This window comes from Alligator mississippiensis, chromosome 4 (genome assembly GCF_030867095.1).
Source record: "Alligator mississippiensis isolate rAllMis1 chromosome 4, rAllMis1, whole genome shotgun sequence".
Taxonomy (NCBI): domain Eukaryota; kingdom Metazoa; phylum Chordata; order Crocodylia; family Alligatoridae; genus Alligator; species Alligator mississippiensis.
Window position 1 is genome coordinate 143,880,099 of NC_081827.1, and position 22,514 is coordinate 143,902,612.

Genomic DNA, 22,514 nt, shown 5'->3' on the forward strand with positions numbered 1-22,514 from the left:
ATAACTATTCTCCAACCATTTGGGTTGGTCTAATAAAAGATATCAAATTCACCCAAGGAACCTTGTCTGCCTATATCCTTAGACCAACACGGCTACAACCTAAACCCCATCAAATACATTAAGAGTTCTTATCAAGACAATGGTAATCAATTGTTCTCTGTGTCCACTGGGAGCAAGATGAGGACTAATGGGCTTAAATTGCAACAAAAAAGATTTAGGTTAGATATTAGAAAGAACTGTCTAAATATGAGGGTGGTTAAGTACTGGGACAGATTACTTAGAAGAGCTGTGAAATCTCCGTTACTGGAAGTTTTTAGGTGCAAGTTAGATGAACATTTGTCTGGAATGTTTTAGACGGGAATCAGCCTTGAGCAGGGGCATTGGGACTAAATTGACTCCTGAGGTCCCTTCCAACTCTATTTTGTCCATTAAATATATAATTCTAATGAAGAGATTCAACTTCCAGCACTGCTAAGCATCTAGAGCTCTATTTTTTTAACTTTAAAAAGACAGTGTTAAGTTTCTTTCCCTTAGGAGTTTTGCTAACCATCTGGGTACAGCCAGGCAGTTCTGAGTCTACAAAATCCTGGAGTAGAACCCCGGAGTTATAACTGCCCCATTCTTCTATAATCTTAAGTCTGGAATCTAGTGTCAAAGGACCACGTGCTATTTTATGGCTGATTCATTTAAGAAAAAAGATCCAGCTAATTTGCTTTTTCTCATGTGGTTTCTCTCATTGACAAAGAAGGGGTGGTATAGGTAGTCTCTGTGTGATACATGACAGAACAGGGAGCAGGAAGGTAGCACAGCAGAAGATAGGGTAGGAAGCAGAAAGCAGAGCAGAAGATCAGGCAGACGAAGGGGACTAGAGTGGAACTTGGTGAGAGCGCTAGGCTAATTTGTGGCATCGCTGCCAAACAGGTTGGCCCTCACTGACCTAAAGGGTATAGTAGTCTCTGTGACTCTGAATTCCCAGAAGTAGGGCTGGAAGGGACCTGCACAGGTCATCTAATCCAACCCCCTGCTTCAGGCAGGATCAGTAAGCAGTATCTCTGCTATCTGAAAAGAGATACTATTCTTGTAACTTCTGCTAAATCCAAAATAGTTTGTATTTAGAGACAGAAAGTAACAATAGGCTGGAGATCTGTCTTGACAGTGAGATTAAGCAGCTCTTCCTGTGATTTAGAGAACATATTTCTTCCTGCTTTGATGTTTAAACCAGATAATTCCTTCCTGGGGGATGAGTTACCCCCTCCATTTTGAATCATTCTGTTTTGCAATGACTGAGTCCCAGTGAAATGAATAAAGCAGCTCCTGCATGAGGCACAAACATATCAAAGAAATCTAGCCCCAAAACCATAGCAAGGCTGACTTTCAAATCAACAACAAACACCAGGAAATCCTTACCAGAAAAATCACAACATTAGTTCTAACCTGTCATTATCCTTTATTCAAATCCCATTTATCACATTTTCTCTCACATCCTCATGTCCTTCCTTGTCTTACTTCATACATGGCTGCACACACTGTAAGAGATGAAAGGCTCACAAATCCCCAGACTTTTGCTCTGCACCTTGTGTAGTCAATTATATCAGTAAAATGCTGATATTTTATACTCACTTAGTTCTGGTATGAAGCCTACAAAAACCACAGTGCAAGAGAAAGTTGGGCTTATTATGGAGGAAACACAAGGGAAAGACTGAAAAAGTGCAAAAACTTGCATTTCCTCCTGTGGCAGAATAAAGAGGTGGTAAAACTAGGCTCATAACATAAAATAGGGCTGAAAAATAGATTCATAGATGTTAGGGTCGGAAGGGACCTCAATAGATCATCGAGTCCGACCCCCTGCATAGGCAGGAAAGAGTGCTGGGTTTAGATGACCCCAGCTAGATGCCTATCTAACCTCCTCTTGAAGACCCCCAGGGTAGGGGAGAGCACCACCTCGGGGCCCAAAAAAGGAAGTTTACAATGGCATGTGCTCATTCTTCTGTGCCAGCTCTTGCAAGCTCTGCATTTCCTATTCATGTACCTGATTTGCTAGTTTCATCTGCCGCAGTTTCACACTTTCATCTTCAAAGACACTGTGAAAGACAAAGAGAAAAATTATTGCTTGTTCAGTTCATTTGCATAATACTGTAATTGTACATGGAGCTTTGTAGAGCATGACAAAGTTCCCAACTCAAATTATAATCTCACTGCTAACCCACAAGCAGTGGAAGACTCAAAAGATCCCAGATGCACTTCAACAGCACAGTATAGACAGGACTGACCCATGATTTAACCATGTTCCTGGGCTGGAAATATTTTAAGAAAACTTTGAATGGAGAAGAACAAAACGGACAGTTTGAAGCTCTGAAACAGCAAACTGATTTAACATGTCTTTACAACAATGGTCCTGTGTTCACTGTGATCATAGTTCCTGACAAATACCTTGATCCAACCAAACTCCAAACCATTTCAGCGTTCTGACCTCCCTAGCTTCTCAAAACTCTATACTTGCTCTCTTCTCTTGGTGGACTGGAGGGCAATTACATGTTATGAATTTCAAGTGATGCATATAAACTGATGATTTTGTAATTAAACAATTCATAGGATGCTTTTTTACCAACCTGTTTCTAGGTCCTAAGTTATGGCATACATAAAGAGCCTATTGCCCTTTGCATGGCAATCATGTATTACTTAAATAAGTATTATATATATTATATAAATGATGTGTGAGACTGGTTAATCCAAGAAAGGGAAAATGTTAAGTAAAAGTAAGCATCATTTCTGAATATGAAAGCATTAGAGGAGGCTGTACAATTAAAATTTTGAAAAAGTTGTGGCCAGATTATATAAAGTATTTACATCAGAAAAAAAGAATGCTTACAGAGTTAACACATTCATATTTATGTACATTTGTGTGGGTAAAGAGATAATTTGAGCTAACTAAAGCTGCTTTTTAAACAGGAAATTCTCTGTCTGGTCAAAGGCATGCAAGACTGGGCAATGATGTCATGCCACATGTTAACTGAGCTTCCATAGTGAAGTAACAGGCCAGAAGATGAAAGGGTTTTGATTTCAAAATGACTACCTTGTCCACTGTGATACCTTTCTGGGACACTGAACCTTTGCATCACTTTGGGGTTCTGGATTGGACTATTAGAACTTCTTTCTAATGCCTCATAGCTAATAGTTTAATATTCTGAAATATATATAAACTTCTTGCCCATCTAGCAAGATTTTTAATAAGGCAATCTGAGTTATCTCTAATTGTTTTTTAGTTTGTGATTTTCCCCCCCTCTTTGCCAATTAAATGATAAATATCTTCACTTAAGTCTAGGAGACTGAACTGAGAAGCTTCAGATAGACACCAAACTCAGTCAAAGTAGCTTGAGCACAAAGTCAAGGGCATGGAAAAGTTGATCTCTCCCCTGAAATGTGATGTGGAAAACTATTAAAAAAGCAAAAATTGTGTAACATTTGCTAAGTGCAGTGTATGTAATAGCTTCTGCATGGTACTCAAATGTGTGATGAAGGCATGAATTCCTTGCATAATGAAAAAGCTGGTGATGGAAAAGGTTACCCCTCGCTCCATCAGAAAACCAAGTTGAAGAGCCCTGAGTAAAATGCTCAGAGGAAACAGGAGAATACAGCAACAAAAATAAAATCCTTTATTTGCATACTGACTATAAAGTAACAAACGGCATTTTTGAACCATTGACCAGAGTTAGATATAAAACAATCCACTGAACATGTAGCAGTATTAGATCATCAGATAATGATCATTTTCCCAGTTTTCCCACTCTGTATTTCTCCAATGTTGCCTAATTAATATTTAAAAATTGCACACTCTGGATACAAACTAACATTGTAGACACTTTCACAGCTGTGATGAAAAAAAAGGCTCTAAGGTTTTTCTAAATAATTTTTCCTAGCCTTTTTTTAATGCTGGAAATGTTAAGTGATTATTTCTTGTTAGCTGGATGGCAGACAGTATTCGAAAGATCTCTGAAATGCAGGTATCATTCAATTAAATTGAAATCTGTATTAAGATTAATGATAATTAAAATTCAAGATATTTTAATTATGTCCCACCAAAGGGGAATAAAAGTATGTTAACTGAAAAATTTAAAGCAGACACTCTTACAGCAGCAGGATCACTACTGACAAGACCTTACTTTCAACACTTCTCATCACTTGAAGGCTGGGAACAGTAGAAGATTTAGTCTACTCTGATTCTCCAGTCCAGTCCTCTATGTACCTTCCAAGTCCTTCAGCAGTAAGAGGAAAGTCAGGAGTTATGTAAAAGTCAAACCAAAAAGTATATGTGCAAGTAGGCGGCGATTGTTTTTGGGAGCAAAAAGAACAAGCAAAAGAACCCAAACTTTAGATCTTTTTTATTTTATAAAATACATGAACAATCAGATTAAAGCACTTATGTGAACAGGATTTTAAATGAAGGAGTGCAGCAAACCTCTCCCTCTTGGAGAATACAAGGAGATACCAGTTTGCTGGGGTACAGGCAGGGAAGAGTGATCAAAGCCATGAGCACTTGTTCTCTAAATGTTAGAGAAAAAAAGTCACAGTATTTTCACTTAACACACACCCCATGACCCTTCCCCACTCCTTGGCTTCCTAAAGTGCAACCTAACGGGCAGGAAAGCAAAGCTCCTTCCCTTTCTAAAGTTAACTTTCTCTCTTTAGTAGTTCAAATGGAAATGCTGTTACTCATCTCATCTGCCAGGAAAAGGCACTCCCACTGTATCATCATCACCAGCAAGGAATGTGAGCTAGCAGTGGACTAATACAGCCTCTGGCTCAGCAGGCTTCAAATGACTCCACTGAAACAGCACTTTCAAATGCTTCTCTAACTTGCTTGTGCAAGAGCACATTAAACCCTGCCAGCAGGAAGAGCAATTACACATCCACTGCAAAGGAGGGAAAACAAAGTCTGCATAAGTACAAGAACATGGTCAAGAAAAGAATCCCTGGATTGATTCCCAGTAAATGTGAAATGAATATTTTCAGAGCAGCCTTTCAGCAACTGCCTTTCTTTTTCCACGTCTCCACAGACCACACACAAAATTCACCATCCCACTCCAACAATTGCCCCAGCTATTGTGCCAGACATGCACAACGGGTGACACGATTCTGTAAACTGGTATACAATTCCTCAAACCCCAATTGCACAACCACCGCAGCCAGTTGGAAAAGGGAGGCATGTTCAGTTGTGGAGCAGGAAGTTTTCTGCTCCTCATTTGCACTCCATATACATGTGGAAGCGGCATCTGCTGAGCCAGGAGCTCCCCATTCCCCAGGTACTGCTTACATGAGCACCTGAGAAGGTAAAAAGGCAGGCATGCAGCTTTGTGGTTGCTTTGCCATTTTATGGCACCATGAATTTGATGAGCATGTGGCAGGTTGCTATTTCTGGCACAATTAACATATTAATTGTGCCAGAAATAGAACGTGTCACAGGAACCTTGGCCTAGAAATCTCAACTGGAATTTACTTTTCACTTTGGTCCAGCAGACCTGTGAAGAGGTACAGTCAATTACCTCTGAAGTTTTTGTCTGTTTGTGCATGCTGTCATAGGAAGACAGAAAGGGATTGCGTATCAATATATTCTTATGAAGGCTTTACACTGTATATTGAAATAAATGCACTTATTTTGAATTTGAGAATGTATTCACTTTGTTCTAGGGCAGGAGTGGGACATATTTTCTGGCAGAAGGCTGGAATGATCCAGCTTGGGTCAGAGATAGGAGAGTACTAGGGCCTGGTCATTTGCTGCTGCTTCTCCCTGCAGCCCAGCTATGGCATGGCACAACACAATGCAGTGAAAGCACCCCTCCACCAAAGCCCATGCCACCCTAGTACAATACAGTGTAGGGAGAATCTCCTGCTGCCAAAAGCTGCCAAAGCAATGGCTCCGCAGGCTGGATCCAAAGGCTCTGCAAGCCAGATACGGTTTGCGGGCCATAGGTTGCCAACCTATAGTCTGCAACCTAGGGTACTTCTCAAAGCAATGCCTGAAAGATGTCTTTTCACCTCTAATTCAGCAAATAAAACTTTATAACAGAATCTGGATGTTCCTTGATTCAGTCACCATCCAGTGCATCCACGTGGTATCTGAAAATAAGTGCAATAGATGTTCAGCCTGATCAATAACGTTTCAGTCTTTGTGTAAATATGAAAAATCTTCATAGTTAGAGAGGAAAGCAACTTATATTGGATCACCCACTCCCTCTTGAGGCCAATAAGCAGGTGGAACAGCTTCTGATAGGAAGAGTCATATGCTGAAAGAGAACATTCCACCGGTTTTCTCTTTAGGAAGATGTCTACCTGTGGCCCCAACGCCTTTCAATGGCAGGAAGGACAAATAATATGTAACTCATAGATTTTATTAAGTTTATCTTCCAAAATTCAGACAACAGCATGTATATTGCAATGGTCTGAGAAAGGCCTCTCCTCCGTTGTTCTTAAATGGGTTCCTTATTCTGGTCACATCTAAAACTGATGGATTTATGAATGTGTTTACATTCATGTTCTATGAATATAGTCAAAAGAAGTGAAGTGGGCATACTCCCTTCAGGGTGCTCCACAGTGCATGAATAGTACTGTTTGGTTCAGCATTTCTTAACCCATGGGTAGTGACCCAAAAGTGGGTTGCAAGAATATAAGAGGGTATGAACAAACTTTGAAAATGGATCAACAAATTTTCAAACTAGATTCTCCTTTAAAGGAGAAAAACATAGGAAACTGTAGCTTTTCCCTTGCAGGCTGTCAGAGTTCCAGCCTTTGAGGGGCTGTTTGGGGCCTACCATGTTTTCCCCACACCCTCCCCTTTGCTCCACACACTGGGGTGCTGGGGCTTGGGGGCACAGCAGGTCGAGAGTGAGGAGCACTGGGTCAGGACTGGCCATCGATGTTTACAAATCGGTCCTGGTACAAAAAACATTAAGAACCACTGGTTTGGTTGACTTGCAGAGCTGCTTGGGAACAGGGTCTTCGCTCCGATGTACCATATTTTCTTGCACGTAACCTGTACCGTTTTCGCTGGGGCCACACGCTAGGTCAGCCCCCACATGCTAGTTTTAGGGACAGGCACTGGCTCAATGGCCATGTACTGGGTCTAGGGCCATGAGCTAACTGGTAAAAATTGGGGTATGTATTATATGCAAGAAAAACATATCCTTATGGTAGGATGACACAGCCTTACATGCTGGATTGGGCCAGTGTGCGGGGCTAGTCTGCAGCTGGACCTAGCTCATGGCCTTTGACTCAGTACATGGCCCTGGAGCCAGCACATGCCCCCAGACCTTGCATGTGGGTCTGACCCAGTGCATGGCCCCAAGCCTAGCAGATCAGAACCAAGTACTGGAGTGAGCTAGCCAGCTTAATAGGGGTATGTATCCTAGTATGCAACAATACTTGTGTGTTGTAGTGAATAACCAACTGAACAGAAACTCTCAGCATGACATTGTGGCCAAGAAGGCTGCTACAACCTTGGGATGCATACACAGTAGATAATCAAGCAGGGAGTCGGTATTACCTTTGAAGATATTAGTTTTTCAGTAATGATTTTGCTATGCCCAAGTCTGGACATCCACTTCAAAAAGGATTTTGAAAAATTGTAAGGGTTCAGAAAAGAAGTGCAAGAGTTAAGATCTGGAAAATATATCCTATACCAAAAGACTTGCATACCCCATTCTACTGAGTTTGCCCAAGAGAAAGATAAATAATGGTGACTAGGTCCTGTTGTATGGGTATGTAGAGAGAGTAGTTTATGATAGCTTAAGCTAAGCAGAAAGCAGGGTAGAGATGCACCTTATAGATCAACTGGTGAGGGAAGAATTTCTGACCAAAGAGGACTCCTAAATCTAAGAGAGAGGGGAGACATAATGGAATACTGTGGTTGGATGCTGAAGCTGGATACAGACTAGAAACAAGGTGTAAATTTTTTAAAAACAAAAGCTACCCACTGGAACACCTCCCTTACGGAAATACAGATTTCTTACCTCCTTAAGTCTATGCAAGACTGAATATTGTTGTCAGAAAGTGTTAATAGCTGCCCTCAGGTGGGGCCTTTGATCTGCTGACAATTAAGAGCTCATTAAAACTGATGGGCTTACTAAACAACCTTCTTTTAAGCTAAATAAAAGGAACAATTCAATACCCTTTGATGTAGCTATACCTGAAACAACAGAAGGCTGCTCTCCAATGGCATCCAGCTACAGGGCAAAGCTAAACACTGTGGGAGACAGGACTTTTCTGAGTTTATTGGTTGCAGCTGTGCATGAGGCCACAAGGCAAGAGAAACTGAGGGCCTGTCTCCATTACAAGGCTTGTACTGGCAGATAGCAACTGCCATAGGGGAACTGCCAGAGTACACGCAAAATTGTGCAGCTCCTGCCTCCCCTGTGTAGGTCCACCCCAGCAACTGTATTGCTGTGTCACCTATGAGCTGTTCAAAGGGGCTGTCTGTTGGTGGGGAAGTGGCAGCAGAAGGTGTTCACCCACAGAGGTAGCATTACTCTACCAGCAGAAAGAATGGGTTCTACTCCCATGCACACACAGTTCACTGCTACCTTCGTCAGAGACTGAGCTGGTACTTGCTGGTTAGGGATTTTCGGGTCTTGGTTGTCTTAGAACCATGTAACATGGACCAGGCAGGACAAGATCTGCCAAAGGAACAGAACTCTTGGGCTCTGGATTCACTGGGAAGGCAGGTATGGAAAATAGGGCAACCCCCCACCGCCACATATTGCAGTTTATATCCACAATGTTCAAGGAAACTGGTTCATTCTTTGCAGTGCATCCAGACAGTCTCCTAATGGAAGCAACTTCACAATACTTGGAAAACGGACAAGTCTTTCCGAGATAGAGGCAAACTTGGGGGGGGGGGAGGAAATATGGTGCAGTCACACCCCTTTCCATTGCCTGTTCATGGCTGAGAGCTCTAATACCCAGCAGATGAGACAATTGCAATGAGCTATCTGCTGCAATACCCTTTTCACTCTCCTAGACCCGCTACTGCATACAGAACAGAACAGAACAGAAGTTATGATCCTGATAAAGGTATTTCTGGGTGAGATTCTATACTCCCTATTATGCTGGTGGGGCAGATAAGATGATCCTAGAGACCTCTTTTAGCTTAAAAATTTGTAAGTTAATTAAATGAAATAAATGTGCCTCTGTGGTTTACTCAGGGCATTCAATAAAATCTGGTGTACATAAAGTTAGTTTTCCCTGTAAAATAGTCACTCCACTCCATTTTCTCTGCTGGTGAGGGGCTTTCGCACAATCTGAAAGAGCCAGATCAAAACCAAAAAGGAAAATATGACTGTTAAACCACCAAAGCTAGCAGAAAGGTTCAGTAGAGGCATTGTACCAGAAACTATGGAACTCAGTTTAAAATTCACTAGATTTTTATAGTGTAAAATGTAACTAGATTTTAAGTTTACTGTGTCCTGCTAAATATTAATCCAATAAGCTAAAGCAGTCTAAGTAAATTATTTTCTATCATGGCATCACTGACATAACATCAGGATTAATGGGAATGTGACCCTAGCTGCTGACAGCTATGCACTATTTATTTTAGAGGAGTCTGTGAGGTAGATAAACATTAGCACAGCACCGCTTATTTCCACAAGATGCCAAAATTCCTTGTAACCAGTGATTCTCAACAGGGTACCATGGCACATTGGGATGCTGCAAGATCCTTCTAAAGCTGATGCACAATATTACCACTGTTAAGTGGGCAAGCACCTATACACCACTGACAAGATAAACCCAGAGATTTCATACGGGCATCCATAGTGTCAAAAGCATTCAGGAACCTATTGTGTTTTTTCTGAATACTCTGCAACAAAATAATTGGTCTATTTTTCACTCTGGAGAAATAAAAGGAATGGAAAATGCCAGGTCTTGGCTTTCAAAGGGTGCCTGTTGTGCCTGGTGTCTAAAAATGTTGAAAACCACAGTCAGTTACAGTATGAATGTGCCAAGGTGCCTGTGCTTCAGAAATCTTACAAAAAATTCTTGTGGCATTGTTTTTAATTTGGAGGAGAGTTAATTAGCATGATCATAGTAATTACTTTTTTGAACAATAAACATGGTATTCACCAGGAATTAGAGAATGGAAGCAATAAACAGGATTCAGTTTGCAGCACAAATTATTTTGTACATTAGAGTTTATTTTCAGTTGCATACAAACACAAACACTAAAAAAACCAGCTGAGTCAGTCAACAGGAACAGATATAACACTCATATCACATCTCTCTGATATAACATGTCAAATATGAGCTCCTTTATCAACTGTTCTCTTCATCTGAGCTAAGCTTTTTTTTTTTTAAAAAAAAAAAGCTGAAGTGACATTCGAACAATATATTTTAAAGATGCATTATAGCAGGAAAAAAAGAAACCTCACAGTATTTTTCCATCTTGAAAATGCTATACAAGCCAAAACTGTTCACCACAGCATCTATTACTAGCCTCAGCAGAGCTCTAACTTACCATCCATTAGCTTCCCAATCACTGATACAATTTTAGGAAGTTTTCTGTTGCCTGCAGAAGGAATGAGGATTGCCAGATTTTTCACCTTGTTCAAATCAGAGAAGTTTTTTTCAGGCACATACATGGTATTCTTTGAACAAATCACATGGAAATGGAAAAGCCACAAAAAATCTGGATCTATGCAGAACTGATTACAATCCACTTTAAATCCATCCACTGTCCAACCATTTTAAATGCTGCTACTGAGGTTCCAGCAACATTTCAACAACAAATCCTCATTTTCAAGTATTTCTGAAGGGCAAAATGTCAGCCACTAGCTAGAATTATACTAAAGACCAGATTTTTCCCACCCCTGGCTAAGATTAATAGTATTTTTGCCATCAACTCCTAAGGAAGCAAGCCTAGCATCTCACTCTGGTAGCAGACCATTAGAAACTTGCCAGATGTCTTTGGTTATTTTGAATCATCAGAACTTTTATAAATTGCAGTTTAAAAAAAGATTTGTGGTACAGTAAATCAAGAATTAAGAACACATTTTAGGCAACCGATTTGTCACGGAGACCTTTTTTCTTCAGCACATCATAGGGTACAAACTACGAAAAGATCTCAATGTTTAAATATGTGATTCCAAATGTGCCAAAGTATTGCAGTTTATAAGTAGCAGCAGCTCTTGGCAATGCTTTAATACGTGGCTGTTCCAGACATGCTTCACATCACACAACAGAAGAACCAGTTAAAAATTGTCTACTTAAACTCAAATCATCACAGCAGAAACTCACTTCTGCTAGACAAGCAGCAGTAAAAGCAGCAGCAACATGGTGTAAATTACCTTTACTTTTATTAATACACACCAAAAAGCATGGGACGGCTTATGCCTCTTAGGGTACGAACAGACATTGCCAAATGAATAACAGCTATGCTAGTATGGGTCCCAGCACAGTTGACTGGCTTCACTGGGCAAAATGCATGTCACTTGTCCTGCAGGTTGGATCCTTTGCACTCCCAAGAGTGGTTGGGGCCCAATCACGTGGAACACCTGGGGCACGTCTCTGCATACAGAGGAAACCCGGGTTTCCCAGCTAACAGAGGAATACCAGGGGAATCCTCCGAGGGCACCTATGCAATCAGGGAAACCCAGGTTTTCCCCATTTCCAGAGGCAAATCTGACTTGGGGTGCATCTCTGCAAAAGGGGAAGTCCTGGGTTTCCCCACTTGTAGACATGCACCCGGGGTAATCTCACTTGCGCCATGTCTCATGGACAAACAAACATGGACATGCCAGCGTATGCCTCTGCAAACGGGAACCCAGCCAGGTGCTCCCAGGCCTTTATGGGCCCAAAAATGAGTGCACCTGGAATGGAAATCTCTAGGGTGCACAGGATTGGGCCCTCGAAGCTTCTGCCCAGAGTAGCTGGAGAGCATGGGCAGCTCTGGGCCTTAAAGCAAACAGATGTCTGACACAAAATAGCAGCTTAAATTCATACCAGCTACATCACAGATAAATTTTGGGCATTTGTGACATGACAAGGGGCATGGACATATTTACTTGACCTTTGTACCACATTAAAAGTTTGTAGGGCGACACAAAGACAACACCTTCTTTCTGCTTTATAGCATCTGTTCCATCTCTGAAGTCAGCAACTGCACAGCACCCTCACATTCAGGGTGTGGACACAAGAACTTTGGGAGTTCCTTCAAAAAGGGAACACTTAAAAAGGGCAACAGCTGGTATGGTCTAATTGTTGTGTGTAATCCAAGAACCATTCCAATGCAGCAAATCCTCTCCAACTTTTAAACACTCCTTCATCCAGGGCTTCTTGACAGGCAGAAGCACAGTACTACATCAGAAAAGCTCCATTTTCTCCAGCTCCTTCCCCAGGCATGAGTCAGGCCAGCTGCTTTCCTCACAAGGTCCCCTCCTTAAATGACCTGGGCAACAGGGAACCCCTAAAATCCCTTCCCCCCACACATGCTGAGTGTTGCTCATCCAGAATGGTTCCACTGTCCCAGGTGTCTTATGCTACACTTGCACCCAGCCCTACGTGTCAACTCACAGAAGTGCCTGAGAGCTAGAAAGTGAAGCTAGCACTGGGGGCAGCTATGCCACCGAGGGCCAGAGCACTGGCTGTCTGGTGGAGGAAGGGGCCAGGGCTGGTAGAGAATGCTTGGAAGGACTCAGGAGCCTGAGCTCCACTGGGTGAGGCCAGTTTATAGGACTTTCCCTGACAACAGCAATGAACCAAACACACCCTCACACTACAGAGGACAGCTGAGCACCACCTCCAGCCAGCTCCCCAGGTGGGATGGAGGCCTGAGCAGGCAGGTCTACCAGGAGTGATCCAGAGGCCCCAAACCTGCCAGTGTCACTGGGCAATGTGAGGTCCAGCTAGCTAGATGATTCAGCAATGGGGCTGAAGGCTCAGAGAGACCTGTCATCTATCCTCAACAGCAAAACACATAAGGGCATCTGGTCACCATTCTATTAAACCATTTTCAGAATTGGGGATGGACAAACATCCACAGACAGAGCTGGTGGGACCTACTGCATTAGGGGTGGAGGGGAAAAAAAAGGTACATCTTTTCCATTGCTTTTGAAGGAGGCCTCTATCTACCCCTATGCAGTCTTACTACAATATTGCCAATCCCATCAATTCAATTAAAAAAACCCCAAAAACACCAACCCCCGCAAAGGTCAGCCCCCCTCCCCCCAAATAATAAGAAGTTTAGAGCATTTTCTTTACTTTCTGAGTTTTGTCCTTTAAAATTCACATTTCCCAGCTTTTCTCTGCAAGGGAGGTAGCAAAAAAATAAGAAAGAACAGATCCTCCAGGAGTTATGTTGCTATGCTAGCAACACCAAGATTGGAAGAACTGGCACTTTTGTTAAGCTTGTTCTGTGGGACTTCCAAAAATACCGCTATGCATGTCAAGTTTCTTGACAGGCAGAAACATAGTGCTACACGAGAAGAAAAGCTCTGTTTTCTCCATCTCCCCTACCAGGCCCAAGCCAGCCACTTCCCTCACAATGCCCCCTCCTTGGTGACCCAGGTGTCAGGGAAACAGGGAGCCCTTGGGTTTCCTTCCCTAACATTCACTGAGTGCTGTGTGAGGGTGGGCCTATTATCCAAGCTGGTTTTTTGCCACACTCACACCCAGTGACATTGGGCAGCTGGAAAGTGAAGCTGGCACTAGAGGCAGCTGTGCTGCTGGAAGCTGGAGCCCTGGCAATCTGGTAGTGGAGGAGGGGGAGTGCCAAGGCCAGAGAGGATGAGTTCCAGGAACCTGAGCTCCACTGGGTGAGATCACTTTATAGGAACTTCCCCAGTGATAATGATGCACCAAATGCATCCTCCTACTACAAGGAGAGAAACTGAAGAGCCAAGCACCCAGCTGAGGCCATGCAGCTGCATCCCAATCTCCAGCCAACTCCCAAGGGGGATGCAGGCCTGAACAGGCAGGCCTGCCTGCTAGAGGAGTAGTGACACCACTGCCAGAACTGACGATGAACAAGCCTCCACAGACTTTGAGAGCTAGAAGTGGGACCTTCTGCACTGGGGGTGGAGGGACACAAAAGGTATAGCTGCTAGCTGTGTTGGAGTTGCAATCATAAGATATTTAGATTTTTGACCATTTTCCCATGTTACCTCATCTTCTCAAAAGAACACAACAGGCAAGGAACACAGAGGATTAATACATGTAGCCTGAAAATGGTTTCTACTCTTCTAAAAGTCTGCACTGGTACCATACGATTAAAATCCATGACATTGAAGGGTCAGTCACTTTTTGGGGCAAGACCTATTTTAAGGCAGAGAGCTGTTTGCCTCTCAGGTACTATTACTAATCTAGCCTAAACTGGCTGTAAACAAAAGCAGCTGTCATATTTAAAATACAATACTTGAGCCCCCACTGTGTTAGCCACTATGCAAACACAAAGGAAAAACTTTTGGCTGGACAAAGAAAAGTGAAATTACCCAGGCAATTAAACGTAGCCGTTATGGGAAAGGTCTCAGCATTCCCGTAAACCCCAGACTAGTTGGCACCATTGCTGGTAGTCTCAGCATGAAGGTCAAGGCCTTGTAGAGCTCTGGAGACTTTTGAAAGTTTGCACACAGTATCTCCAGCTCAGAAACTGTAGCCCATTTGGAGGCTAGCATAGGATTCTTGAACTGCTGACATACATAGTGTAACCAACAGCATAAAGAAATTAATTTAATCCATCTCCGAGGCCTAGGCAGTCCTATAATCATTTATAACAGTACGGGAATTGTTTACAATTCTATCTGAATGCTTTCATTCAAGTTCACTGACCAAAAAAGACCTCATTTTTAATTTGACATTAAAAAAATCCCTGCACGCATATTCAAGACATCTCAAGACCATCCCAGGAGATGAAGAAAAGACTTTGATAAAGCCCTGAAGAGGTTGATGGAATGAAATCAGAGCCATAGCACAGCCTTAAGACACAGTAAATGACCACATGATCTCTAGCTGCAAGCTCATCAGCTCAAACTAAGTAGGAATGATTTCTGGCCAGGATCACCTTGGACAAAAAGTGGTACTGGAGACCTAGTACATATTCCTCCCTCTTAGCCGATACTGAATTTATGAAACATCAGTGTTTAAAGACACTAGACTGCTGCCTTCTAGATGAGTCCTAAAACCAAGGTCCTAACCATACACAGTCGTTAACAATTCCACACATTTTCTGCAGTAAATGCTTGTGTAACATTCCCTGTGCCCATATTCCCTCTGTAGCTATCCACTGGAAGAGATAGTCTTCTCTTCCTGTCTTACATTTTGTATGGCAGTCTATACACTGGCAAGTAGCTATAGTGTTCTACCCTGCACTGCATTTCAGTGATGGCCAGAGTTCACAGATATAGTTTGAAATGTATTTTTGATCCTTGTGGAACAAAGACACTATATTTAGATGCACTATCATCATGACTGGGCTATGTCTAATTCAGCCAATACCACCATACAAGTCACCAACTGGACCTCCTCCAAAAAGGGGATTTAACTACTTCTTTTCCTTTGCTTTTGAAGGAGCCCTCTATCTACCCCTGTGCATTTTACTGTATTCCCAATTCCAACCATTCAATTAAAAAACAAATCAAAGATCAGGTCCCCCAAAATAAAGTAAATAAGATGCTCTAAACTTCTTGTTATGGGTTTTGTCCTTTAAGATTCACATTTTCCAGCTTTTCTCTGCAATGGTGGTGGCAAAAAAACTAAGAAAGAACAGATTCTCCAGGAATCATATTGCTATGTTAGAAACACCAAGATTGCAAGAACTGGCACTTTTATTAAGCTGGCTCTGGGAGACATCCAGAGGTTGCTTGACAGGCAGCCTAGTGCTACATCAGAAGAAAAGCTCTATTTTCTTCATCTCCCCCACCAGGCCCAGGCCAGCCACATCCCTCACAATGCCCCCTCTTCAGTGACCCGGGTGTCATCCCTGAGCAACAAGGAGCCCCTGGGACTTTTTCTCCCACTTGTGCTGAGTGGTATGCGAGGATGGTCCCATTATCCAAACTGGATTTTGCCACGCTCATGCCGAGCCCTGACCACCAGCGCCCAGCGACATCGGGCAGCTGGAAAGTGAAGCTGGCACTGGGGGCAGCTGTGGTGCTGGGGGCTGGTGCCCTGGCATTCTGGTGGTGGAGGAGGAGAGGGCAAAGGCCGGAGGGGGACGAGCATGAGCTCTACAGGATTAGATCACTTTATAGGAACTTCCCCAATGATGGCGATGCACCGAATGTTAGGCACCGAGCTGATGCCACGCAGCTGCATCCCACCACCAGCCAGCTCCCTAGAGGGGATGCAGTCCTGAGGAGGCAGGCCCGCCAGCTGGTGGTGGAGTGACCGGACATCAGCAGCTGCAGGACCAGAGGCCACAATTCCAACTGTGGCCCTGGGACCCGTAACATCCAGACGGCTCAGCAACACCAAGAGAGACCTGGTGTCAGCCTTCAACACGCAGAAATAGACCAGTATCCCAGTGCCAGAACGAAGGGCGGATAAATCCTCGCACACTTTGAGGTCAGGGCTGCAAGATGAAGCGTGGCAATGCTGTCCAGGCAGGATTTCGGTAAGTACGGCATGCTTTCAGTCTACCTGGTCCTCCTTATGCTCCAGGATAGCAGATAGGTGCAAGGTTAGGGCATGACTCAGAGCAGTGGTGGCAGGGTGGAATCATAAAAGGTACAAATGCAACTGTATTGAAATTGTACATCACAGGAGATTTAGATTCTTACGTGGGGAAAATGTCATGGCAGGATTTCATTTAAATCAAAAGCAGTATGTTTTTACCTGCCCTAAGATGGCAGGTGGGTGCAGGGTAAGGGTGGGAAGGGACAGGCCACAGGTCAATTTACTATTTTACTGGAGGTGGTGGGGAACCTTCTTCATTTCCCATCACCACCACTGCTACGATCAAGTTGTGACAGAAAAATCTAAGCTGTGCTTCCAACAGCAAGTTCACTCAGGTCAAATATTCTGAAGCCCTCCTCAAAAAAGCAAAGGAAACTGGTCAACATTAACAGTACCACAAGCTATGCTCCCATCTATCTGAGCTCATTCAATGCGCATGCTTTTTTTGGGGTGGGAAGGCAGGGCAGAGAGCGAGCATGTGAGCAGCTCTCAGAAAAAATAGGGTTTTTCTGGAAGCAGGACAAGCAAGACCAAGTGAAAAGACAGCTCTCACTGGGTACAGAATCCTTATCCATAAAGGCATCTGCTTTGTACATTAGTAACCCTCATCTTTGTCACTTCCATTAACACTGTACCCCTTACTGCACGGAAGCAGTGTAATGTAAAGCAAATCCCATTTGCTCCCCGCAACACTCCAAGTCACCAATTAAACTGATGGCAGAAAGCCTAACTCGGCTGGACATTATGACTTGATTTCCCTCTTGTGCCTATTATAAAATAATTCATTTAGAAAGTTACATTGGTTTATTCAGTGAGAGAAATAGGAATCAGCAGCAAAGAGGTTCAATTAGATGGGAGCTTTTTACCCATGCCCCAAGTCAGACCTCCTGGAAGAGTGACTGTAGGAGCTACCCAGAGGGAAGAAACAGACCAATTAAGACTTGCAGCCTGAACAGGAGGCTTAACAATAAGTCCAGCTGGGGGCTGTGTCAGAATAGGGACCCCAGAAGACTTAGACACCTGCCCATTGCCTCCCATTACCTTCTAAGGCAGGGCTGATGCGCAGGGCAACAAGCATTGAGTTCTGCTCTCCTGCCCCGGCACTGTGTGACCTCATGGAGGGACTGGCATTGTACAGACCGAGAGCCCTCCTTTGAGAGGGGCCGATGGCGCTCTGGGACGCACCGCTAATCACACCACCAAGCCGCCTCAACCCGCGGGGCGGGGCGGGACGGGGCGGGGCGGGACCGGCCCGCCGCAGCCCCAACCCCTAGCCCCACCGCGCGCGGGACAGCCCAAGCGCAGCCCGCCGCCACCCTGCGCGGGGGCTGCAGAAAGGGATGGGGGGAGCCCGGAGCTCCGGGTCGCCCCCACGTGCAGCCCCACCGGGAACGCCCCCCCGCGCTGACCGGGCGGCGCAGGAGCCTCGTGCTCCAGCCCCGGCCGGGCCTCACCTGCCCCCGCAGGGCGCCGCGCGGCCCCTCGCGCTCTCCATCCCCGCCCGCGCCGTTGCTATGGGAGCCCAGTCGCGCTAGCTCGGCTCCTCTGCTCCCTCCGCACTCCTCCCCGTGCCGTTGCTCCAGGCAACGGCACCCGGCACTAAGGCGCGGCACCACTGGTGGGAGGCGCAGCACGGGGCGCGCCTATTGGCTGCGGTCGAGAGGGAGGAATGAAAAGAGAAGCCACGCATGCGCACCGCGCGGGGTGGTGCCTTAGGCGCCGCCCCGCCCCGCCCCGCCCCGCCCCACCGAGCCCGGCCAGTGGGGGCGGGGCTGGAGGAGCCCCTGGGCGACCCCCCCCCCCCCCCCCGAGTTCCATTTAACACGGGGCATCGCTGTGAATAGCAGCCCCCTGGGTATGGGGGGAGCTCAGCTGCATGTAGAGCAACCCCATGCACCCTCACCCCATACCGTCTTGCTGGAGCAGCCCCTACTGCCCAGCTACAGGGGCTGTGGCTTACCTGCCCTAGGGAGTCCAGCCCCCTCCCCCCCCACGGCTGTGTGCCTTCCCCAGCTCCTATGGCCAGGCAGTGGGGGCTTTTCCAGCTCAGCTTCTAGGGCTGGGTAGTGTGGGGTAGCTCCAACCATGTCCCTGCAGCCAGGCTCATGGCTTCCAGCTGAGCTCTTATGCCCTGAGCAGGTAGGGCTGCTCCAGCTAAGACTGGGAGGAAGGAAAGGGCATCATTCTGGCATCCCCTATGTTGGTACCCTTCTTACCTCACTGCTCTTAGTTAAGCTACTGCCAGGAGCAGCAAATTTGAGGCAAGGATGCCTCAAGCTGGACCACCTCCCCCCTCCCAGAGACATTCACAGCTGGACCACACAGTGGATTGAAGCACCTCTCGGTGGGAGTAAGGAGTCTCAGCCTCACTGGGGCTTAGGTCCATGCTTTGAACAAGGCATCTCTCTCTTCATCCCTGCAGAGTCATCTCCCAGTGGGACCTCCTTGCATTAAGCCACCAGCACAGAGGAGATGCAGCTGAACTCCTGTTCTGCTCCAGTCAGCAGCTGCCTGTACCTGGGAGCTCAGGTCAGTACTGGCTCATCTTCACCATGATGTCACTATTGCTTAGCTTCCCCTTCTTTCTCAGGTATTTCAATAGGTGAGGCCGTTGCCTCCAAGTTACCTTCACTCCATACTGGTGTTCTGGGGTGTCCTTGACTAGTGATGTTGAGTCATGGCTTTCCAGTCTGTCAGCACAGACAGTGACATCACTATGTGCATACAGCGGGAAGGTATTCACGGGTGACACAGTGCCACTCTGATCAAGGCTCCTTGCAGATGACAGTTCTGGAGTCTGTATATCTGGTGGACTGAAGATCTCTAGCTCTTGAATAGGAGACTGAGAGGTTCTCTCTCGAAAGCTCTTTGGGTTGCTGGCTTTTGTTGCAGAGCCTGTCTTGGGCTGGGCATGGCATGCCTTTGCATTAGTTTTGGAATGCCTTGTGCAGGTACAGGTAGAAGTTTTTGGATTCTCAAAAGTTAGAGAAGGAAATCTGCAGACAGCAGGTTTCTGACCAGCTCCTCCTCCTTGAAGGAATCCATAACTCTTTTCCTGGATCTGGAAGTTTTTGGACACATGCTTTTGCTTCTTACCTCCCTTGCCCTTGAAGCCCATGGGTAGAGTGGCTTCAAACTGCGGGGACACCTGAAAAGCCAAACAGAGATGGTGAAAAACCATTCTCTCAGATGGGATAACCCCTCACACTCCTTGGCTCCTCCACAAGGAAACAGCAACACCATTCTCACTGCACTTCCCCTTTCTCTAATGTATCTATTGATCTTCATTTGAGAGCTGCCGTTGCCTCTTCCAGCACGTGGTCTAGTTTACCGAGATTTCCTCAGCTGCAAACTATGTTCGACACTCAAGACAGCATGAAAAATTTGGAGGCTCACATAGCCACAAAGTGCAGTTCTACTCTGAAATGCAGTTTTAAATGTGCTATCTTCTCTGAATATACTTAAATGCATCTATTTTAGTGATAGAATAAATCTTTAATTGCTACTGAATCCTCCACAGTTCAAAGAGCAGGTTGGATTCTGTTTCTTCTTGTGTTTTACAAACCACCAGTCTTGTTGATACAACCAGGAAGACAAAGCAGCAGCACAGGTGTAACTGACACCAGAATATTAAAAGGCAAGTCACCATGTTAGCCTCAAGCTAGGCAGAAGCCAATCTCTAAAGGTACCACCACCCTGTCCTGTTTTCTGCCAGAATATTGTAGGTGAAGGATAAGTATTAAAGAGGCCTAACTGGATTCTTAGACCCCCAGCTGAGGTTGTTTCACTGCACAAAACACATCTTATTTATAAAAGGGACATTTATTCTGCAGTAATGGAGACAAAAAACATAGAATCCACACAGCCATTTTTAGAGACTTTTCAAAGAAGACTTGCAATTCAAAGTTTTTTTTTTAATAATTAAGTCACCTATTATAGGGGTGAATTCTGATATTGTATTCTTAAATTACTCTAGAAACCACCAGTCTCTTTCATGCATTAAATTACTGCGCAACATTTCACAAGCCATAACCTAAGTCAAACAGGAAAAAAAAATGGCAAGTACCTATCCCACTGTTTTCGAGATTTCCAATCAAAACAATTGGAGGATACACAGGTTCTACACACAGGGGACTGCAGACCCCAGGAAATGTTTACGACTAGGAGATTCATGCAATTGAGATTCAAGTGATGAAATGAGGCCTGAGACCTAACTTGGGATTCACTATAAGTAGTCAGGAGAAGTCAGAGGAGAAGTTAGCCCAATAACTGCAATACTAGTTACCCAGCCATTACTTCTCAGACATCTCCAGATATTGGGATATTTTCCAATGTGTTCCAGATCCACAGTGATTCTCTCTCATCTCAGCAAGTGCTTTGCTTATTGATTTAGAAGCCATATAGCTGACTGCCTGCAACATGTTTAAAGTTGATCTGCTCTGAACTTCTTTCCGCCCCCCCCCCCGCAGCAAACAACATAGAAATTGACCTCAAATAACTCCAATTTGCATGGCTGGTGGAGTGTTCAAATGTATACTTGAAACCTCACTCCTTGGGGCTGCTTTGTTAAAAAGTTTTGAGTCCAAAGTAGCAATGCTATTTAGCAGAGCTGCCCAAAGTGATAGCTGCAGCTAAAACCAAGGCAGTTCCCACAGTACAGCAGCACAACTATTTAAAAATCTTTGCACAGAATGGCATCATGCAGGCAGTGCAAATGACTGCAAGACTGAATAAAACGGACACTGAATTGCCCTCTCAGCCCATGGGAGGGGGACGCTGGAAGGAATGCATGGAAAGAAGATTAAAATACAAACTGAGCTGGGGGAAGGGGAAGGGTCAAATGTACCAACCTTCCCTTCCCTTGCAACTACAGCTCATTACAAGGTACAACATCAATTTTAACTCCATGCCACAGACATCAACAGTCCCTGGTTTATTATTGTATGAATGACAGCAGAAAAGCAAGCTGTTAAAGTAGACATAAAAATAAATGCTAAAGAGAAGAACTACAGTTAGGGGCATACAAAAATGGAGCTAGCACCTTAACTGAACAGCAGGGATCCTGGTTTTCTCCGATCAAAACAATCCACAATTTTCAGATTAAAAAAAAGTAACCAAAATCCACATTTTTCCATGATCAAAATGAAACACTACTATATATAAATTAGTGGCATTTCATTTTAATCACAGAAAAATGTGGATTTTGAGTTACTTTTTTAAATCTGAAAATTGTGGATTTTTTTTTTTAAACAGAGAAAACCAGGATCCCTGTTGAACAGGCAGGTATTACTTTAGGCATAGCTTTCAGCCAACCACACTTACAGCACAGTAGCTATTTCAAGTATCAAAAAAAAAAAATCCATAAAATAAAAATGAAAGAATAAATATTTTATTTTCTGTGCACAGGGTTTTGAATTACTATAAAATCCATAAAGCAATTTCTCTTTCTGGATCCCAGTATTCAATGTCATTATGCTAATGTACATGACATGGAGTTCTGTTTCATTGCCAGTGGCCCTAAAGTATCATTCAGTACCTGAAGTGGCAATAAAGCTTGAGCTGCTTGTGACTTGCAAGAGTGGGCTTTGGAGCAACTCCGAACTCTACAGCTAGTTAAACCACAAGGAAATAAAGAAAAAGCACCCATTTATTGGCTCGTGCCAATATCCAGTACAGATCTCTCCATTACCTTGTAAAAGAGAAACAAAACAAAACACTGTATGAAATGAAGGAGCAGGAAACCTGTACTTACCCACTCAGTAGAGGCATTCTGGTCTACGGGTCTGGTAGGAACACATCTTGGGTTCTCAGCCAAAGGAAGAGAAGACCCATAATGATGAACAGATCCCTCCCGTGGCCTC

General features: G+C 44.4%; 1 protein-coding gene across 3 annotated transcripts in view; it reads right to left on the reverse strand.

Moving 5' to 3' along the window:
• Positions 1 to 22,514, reverse strand: part of TULP3 (TUB like protein 3) — a 59,066-nt gene extending 36,552 nt beyond the window's left edge. The window contains exons 1-2 of one of the 3 annotated variants that reach the window (XM_014606392.3): positions 22,406 to 22,514; positions 2,030 to 2,081 (exon numbers count right to left, since the gene is read on the reverse strand). In XM_014606392.3, coding sequence (XP_014461878.1) covers positions 2,030 to 2,081; positions 22,406 to 22,422 — 69 coding nt within the window. In that variant the 5' untranslated portion in view covers positions 22,423 to 22,514. Of the gene's footprint in view, positions 1 to 2,029; positions 2,082 to 18,107; positions 18,422 to 22,405 lie in introns of those variants that run through there. The other 2 variants (XM_059726719.1, XM_014606391.3) reach the window with 2 other exon arrangements.